A 5,931-nucleotide genomic window follows, 5' to 3' on the forward strand; every position below is an offset into this window, starting at 1 on the left:
CGAGGCATAAATCCACGGTTTAACTGTCAGATAAAAGTGATAAAGGTGCAGCTCAGATTCAGAAAAACAATATAAGTAGATGCTAACAGTATGCTAACGGCAGGCTATTACTTTTATTTATGCTGTTTTGTTCTGCTAATAGTTGCTACGTGTTTAAGCTAGTGTCACTTATTAGTGCTGATAAATTATAATAAATTATGGGAACATCAGAGTAAGTATATGCTAATATATAATGTATACAATAAAACAAGCTGCCATTAGACACGTGTGTGGAGTCGTGGTATAAAAGCTTTTGTTTGTTGTTTCCCCATTAATGACATTATTTACCTTATTATTAACCCTCAATGGTTCCTCTGGTGGTTTATTTAACAGCAGCGTCTCTATGAACCAATCAGAGCTCTGGACTCCAGCTGTGTTTGATGTAATACGTCAAGTTCTTCTGGTTTCACTGATAAAAGTCATTATAGGATTCAACCAACACAACAACCTGTTATTTTTAACTGTTGATTCCTCCAGAACTAAACCACGTAGAGAGATTCTGACTGTAGTGACAGAAACTTCAGAGTCTTGTCTTTAAAAAGAGACCGAGACCATGAATGAGCTGCAACATGTTCATGAACAGGATTCAGTTTAATTTCAGTTAAAAGGCTGAAATTATGTTTTCTTAGTTGAGACACGAAGAACCTGAGTTAAGTTAAACTTAATATTCAGACCAGATGAACTGGTCACATGACCCCCTGCATCATCTCCATGTTTCACTGAACTTTACAGATAAACTTTTATATGGATGCGCCTGAGAAACCTCCTCCTGAGAGTAGAGATGTTTCAGCTTCAGATGTTGGAGGTTTTTATGTTTCATCACCAGTTTATTTCTGACATATTTGAGTTTTGTTCATTTCTAGAGCGAATGGAAACACATCTGATGTCAACAGGTTAGTTTGTCTCAGCAGCTGATGATTAAAATAATCACAAACTGTTTTTTCTCAGGTTCCAGGGTTAGAGAGTCGGTCCTCACACAGATAGAGACATGCTTCCAGCCCAGCAGGGTTTCTGGCTTAACGAGGAAAAACTCATTAGAGGTAACGGGTTAAAACCTGATCCATCCCAACTAATCAAGACCTTCCTCTCTTTCTACATTTAAAAATATATCAAAGTCTGGTTCCATCTAGTCCAGTATGAACCATATGTAACATCCCGGTCCAGATCCAGATCCAGGTCCAGGTCCAGATCCAGGTCCAGGTCCAGATCCAGGTCCAGGTCCAGGTCCAGGTCCGGGTCCGGGTCCGGGTCCGGGTCCGGGTCCGGGTCCAGGTCCAGATCCAGGTCCAGGTCCGGGTCCGGGTCCGGGTCCGGGTCCGGTCCGTCCTACTGGAAGCTCTCCAGGATGGGTTCGTGTCCAGTCTCCTTTAAGAAGAGCAGCAGGTCTTGGGGTCGGATCCCCATGGTGGCGGAGTTGGTCATGGGGTGGAAGTAGACCAGGGCATGGCCTCCCTCCACCAGGTCCTGGTCCAGGACGAACTTCACACTCCGGTCCCGATCGAAGAGAAGAGCCAGAGCCGTCGCACAACCCTGACCCACCTGGTAGGAGACCACAGACAGAGACACAGTGAGACACAAAGAGACAGAGAGACAACACAACCTGAGGGACTCATCCCACCTTGAGTTTTTCCAACATGGCCGCCTCGTCTGCGAAGCGCAGGTTTCCGCTGCCGAGACCGAGCTTCTTGGCGAGGACGTTGAGGTCGACCTGAGGACAGAGGGGACAGTGTTGAGTCTGGAGGGGGGAGGTGGGGGGAGGTAGGTGGGGAGGAGGAGGAGGAGGAGGAGGGGGAGGAGGAGGAGCTGACCTGGTGGTCATGGCGAGCCGACACCAGCCAGAGGCCTTTCTTCTTCTTGTCTTTCAGGAAGAGGTTTTTGGTGACGGCTCCGTTCACCTCCTGCAGGTGAGGCATCATCTCCTCCACCGTGAACACCTGCAGGGGGGAGGAGGGGGAGGAGGTGAGAGGAGGTGAGAGGAGGGGGAGGAGTGGGGAGGAGAGGGAGGAGGTGAGAGGAGGGGGAGGAGGTGAGAGGCGCTATCCAGCTGCAGGGCAGACTGGCTGATAACACGGTCACGTGGCGCCCCCTGCGGGTCACAGCAGGTCTGTACCACGTTAAAACATTCAGAAAACTTTAATAATTCATTTAACTTTGAAAACCACTTAAAAATCTCAATCTCACATTAAGTTTCCATTGTTTCATTGTTCGCATTACAGAACCTCTGTTCATCTCATCTTTAAGGTTCTGAGAAGCTCCTCACCAGACTCCTTTTAAAAACTGTCGTTTTTTTGTTTGTTTTTTTACAATGAACTTAATTCTGTACAGATAGGGCGACAACACAAACATCTCGACTTGATTTCAGCTTCAGATCATCCGCTGCTTCTTTCGGCTCAGAAATATTACGACACTAGTCTCATTCCCACTGAGACACAGCTCTGAAATGCGTCCACGTGTTAATGCGTTCAGCCTTAAAAACACACATTCACAGCTGATCCTACACCACAGTGAGTTCCTTGTGTCATAAATGACGCCGAATAGAAGCGTGAAACCCCTCGATTCAGAAATTTTATTTAAAATGTTTAAAGGCGTTTACAGGATTTACAGTGAGTGAATGAACCTAAATGTGTCGGACACGTTCATGGGATTCAGGCTGTTTTACCGGTGGATGTTCCACGCAGCTCGTCTGGATGTTTAGCGTCTGGAGATATTTCTCCAGTTCAGAGCGAAGATCTTCAGACATGTTGACGGAATAAAAGAGTGTTGGTGGAAGTCAGGAACAGCTGCAGGAAAAAACAACAAGAAGAAGAAAATTAAACGACGCCCTTCTTCTTCTTCTGTTCGCTGTTCTCCTGCAGCTGGCGCCACACTGACACCTTCTGGCTGCACAGCGCATAAATAAATAGATAAAACTCTCTTATTGTTAAAAGCATAGGCCGTATATAAATATGGACGCCACGGCTCCGCTTCCTCCTCATTGGTCCAAACCAGTGACTGTATATAGGTCCAAACTGACTCTAATTTCGCGTAGATACGGGCGGCGACATCTTGTGAGTTTGGACCTCTTTTACTATCAGTTGGCATGGCAACAAGTGGTCGCCATTATGTCACATCCTGTTTCTATATTTTCAAATTCATCAGCATTTTATTAACTACCTAAAATGACTGAAGCCATCCTTGAAAAAAAAAAGTCTATCACGTGTATTTTAGTGTTTTATTTTGGCCCAAGTCCCGCCCACTGACATGGAGGAGGTGGAGCTTAGGAGCTATAGCTACTGCGGCCTCCAAACACCAGGGGGAGCTCACTAGTTTTGACTTCACTTTAGAGAAGCTGTTCCATCTTTGTCTATGGATAAAAGAAAACAATAAAAGAATAGGGACTACATCAGCAAAAACAAATGAATAAAAGAAACATTTTCTAATTCAAACTGTTAAATAAAATGAATAAATTGAACTGAAAAAAGAAATGAATGAATAACAGAACCATCTCACCATTAAAACCATTTATTGAAGGAAGGAGACTCTGAGTTTATTTACTGGATCTCTGAGACATTGTTGGTGGAGGAGTCGATGACGTCCTTCAAGGACACGTTGTCAGTGCTCCACTTTCACCTGAACGTTATGAAACGAATGGACGTTTTAAATCACCTCAGTGACCCAGTTTAATGCAGAACACGGGGTCAGTGTTACGGCTCAATCTGCTGCTCGTTTAGTAAATGAACATTACAGAGTCTGGTGACGTTAGAGATTAAACCTTCATCCTCTTCATGAGAGATCCTTCCTGAAAGTCTTTAGGTGTCAGAAAAGGGACCCGTCAATATGAGTCAAAATTAAATACAACTTCACCCACAATCCTCTCTGTTTCACGCTGGATGTTACCTGGAACTAGAGAAGCTCCTTTTTTCTTTGATCCTTGGTGATTGTTAGCTTAGCATTGCTGTGTAGCATCTAGCCTTGGTGGCTGGTAGCTTAGCATTGCTATGTAGCATGTAGCCTTGGTGGCTGTTAGCTTAGCATTGCTATGTAGCATGTAGCCCTGGTGACTGTTAGCTTAGTATTCCTGTGTAGCATGTAGTCTTTGCAGCTGTTAGCTTAGCATTGCTGTGTAGCATGTAGCCTTGGTAACTGTTAGCTTAGTATTCCTGTGTAGCATGTAACTTTGGTGGCTGTTAGCTTAGCATTGCTATATAGCATGTAGCCTTGGTGGCTGGTAGCTTAGCATTGCTATGTAGCATGTAGCCTTGGTGGCTGGTAGCTTAGCATTGCTATGTAGCATGTAGCCTTGGTGGCTGGTAGCTTAGCATTGCTGTGTAGCATGTAGCCTTGGTAACTGTTAGCTTAGTATTCCTGTGTAGCATGTAGCCTTGGTGACTGTTAGCTTAGTATTCCTGTGTAGCATGTAACTTTGGTGGCTGTTAGCTTAGCATTGCTATATAGCATGTAGCCTTGGTGGCTAGTAGCTTAGCATTGCTATGTAGCATGTAGCCTTGGTGGCTGGTAGCTTAGCATTGCTATGTAGCATGTAGCCTTGGTGGCTGGTAGCTTAGCATTGCTATGTAGCATGTAGCCTTGGTGGCTGGGGTCCTGGGGAGTTCCATGTGTAAATCTCCATCTTCTTCTGGATCGTATAATGAGCTCAGTGGTAGAATGTGATGACGTCCAGGAGAAATAAAATGTCCAAAGGTTGAATTGTGTGAACGTTGCCTCCTGTAGTGAATCAGTAGCATTTTGGAGCCAGATTCACTTTAAGAGGTAAAAACCCAACGTGGAGGAACTTTGGGTTCTATGGTTTGATCCTAATGTCCAGATGGAGAGTGGACCTGGTTCTGTTTCACTAGAACCTTTGGAGAACATGTGAGCTCTGTGGTGTTTCTAGAGACTCTGGGTCCAGGTCTGGTCCAGGTCTGGTCCAGGTCTGGTCCAGGTCTGGTCCAGGGGCTGATGGATGATCAGGATGATGTCGTTACTATCAGGTGGGTTCTAGTCTCTGGTCTAGAAGATATTTTAGTTCATCACTAATTAATCAGACACAGTGTTACTGAAACGTCTCCATGGTTTATTTGGTTTATTTGGTCTTGATGAGTCTAGATGAGTTTCATCTTTACCAACATTACCCACAAACAGAATGTGCTAATAAATAATTCAGCTGCTTTAAATGTGACTGAATGATGTGAATGTGAAACATTATAAACGTATAAACCGTGTTGAGTGGAATCGTTTAAATGTGTCTCTGCTTTCTGAGCGATTTTCTCTCTTCATTGATTCTGTTGCTGAAAAGACTCGAACAATCACAAAGAACCTTGGCAGGAAAACACAAAGACGCAGGAACACAAAGGAAGGAACGTGTCTCACATTTAAGTTTGCTCAGGGTTTTGTTCCTGGAGATCTTCACAGAGACAGTGACGGAAGTCTGACTTTAAACATTAACCCTTCAGCTGTTGTTGCTTCTGTCTGATTGGCTGAGCTGGACCCATTCGTTCTGAAGCAAAGGTTATTAAATGAATAAATCCTTTTATTTTGCTGAATAAATGAGAGTTGATTCCTGTAGATCTAAATAAATATGAACCTGAAGCTTTCAGCCAGACTCCATTCAAAAATGTAACGATTTAGATGAAGTTGTTTTTATTTTGCCTTTCAAGGACCATGAACTTCCTCTATGTGATCAGTACGTCTGTGTTTCCATGGAGACCTGATCCCATCCAAACATCACGTCTACTGGAAATACAACACAAGAAGAAGAAGTGGAATGAGTAGAAACAGAAGGAAATAAAAAAAAGGAGTAGAAGAAGCCGTGTTCCTCCTCCATGTCCTAAATGTCTCAAGTAGAAGAAGACGACCAAGATGTCTCCATGGATTCCAGCGGGTTCATCTTTTCAAACACTGTGGAAGAGAAGA

At 44.1% G+C, this 5,931-nt stretch overlaps 1 protein-coding gene across 1 annotated transcript; it reads right to left on the reverse strand.

Annotated features, from left to right (window-relative positions):
• Positions 1-611: 611 nt before the first annotated feature.
• On the reverse strand, positions 612-2,910 carry prorsd1 (prolyl-tRNA synthetase domain containing 1). Its single transcript, XM_047602493.1, has 4 exons — positions 2,699-2,910; positions 1,848-1,973; positions 1,658-1,747; positions 612-1,578 (listed from the first exon to the last, which is right to left on the reverse strand). The coding sequence occupies exons 1-4, from the start codon at positions 2,777-2,779 to the stop codon at positions 1,366-1,368; spliced, it is 510 nt and encodes a 169-aa protein (XP_047458449.1). The 5' UTR covers positions 2,780-2,910; the 3' UTR covers positions 612-1,365.
• Positions 2,911-5,931: the final 3,021 nt, after the last annotated feature.

The sequence above is a fragment of the Mugil cephalus genome, chromosome 13, assembly GCF_022458985.1.
Source record: "Mugil cephalus isolate CIBA_MC_2020 chromosome 13, CIBA_Mcephalus_1.1, whole genome shotgun sequence".
NCBI classification, from domain to species: Eukaryota; Metazoa; Chordata; class Actinopteri; order Mugiliformes; family Mugilidae; genus Mugil; species Mugil cephalus.

Excerpts from the sequence above, each read along its gene's own strand:
- prorsd1 (XM_047602493.1), bottom strand. The coding sequence starts at position 2,779 with ATGTCTGAAGATCTTCGCTCTGAACTGGAGAAATATCTCCAGACGCTA. Across the intron at positions 1,974-2,698 it reads GCTGCGTGGAACATCCACCG|GTGTTCACGGTGGAGGAGAT; the intron begins GTAAAACAGCCT and ends TCCCCCCTGCAG. Across the intron at positions 1,579-1,657 it reads CCATGTTGGAAAAACTCAAG|GTGGGTCAGGGTTGTGCGAC; the intron begins GTGGGATGAGTC and ends GTCTCCTACCAG.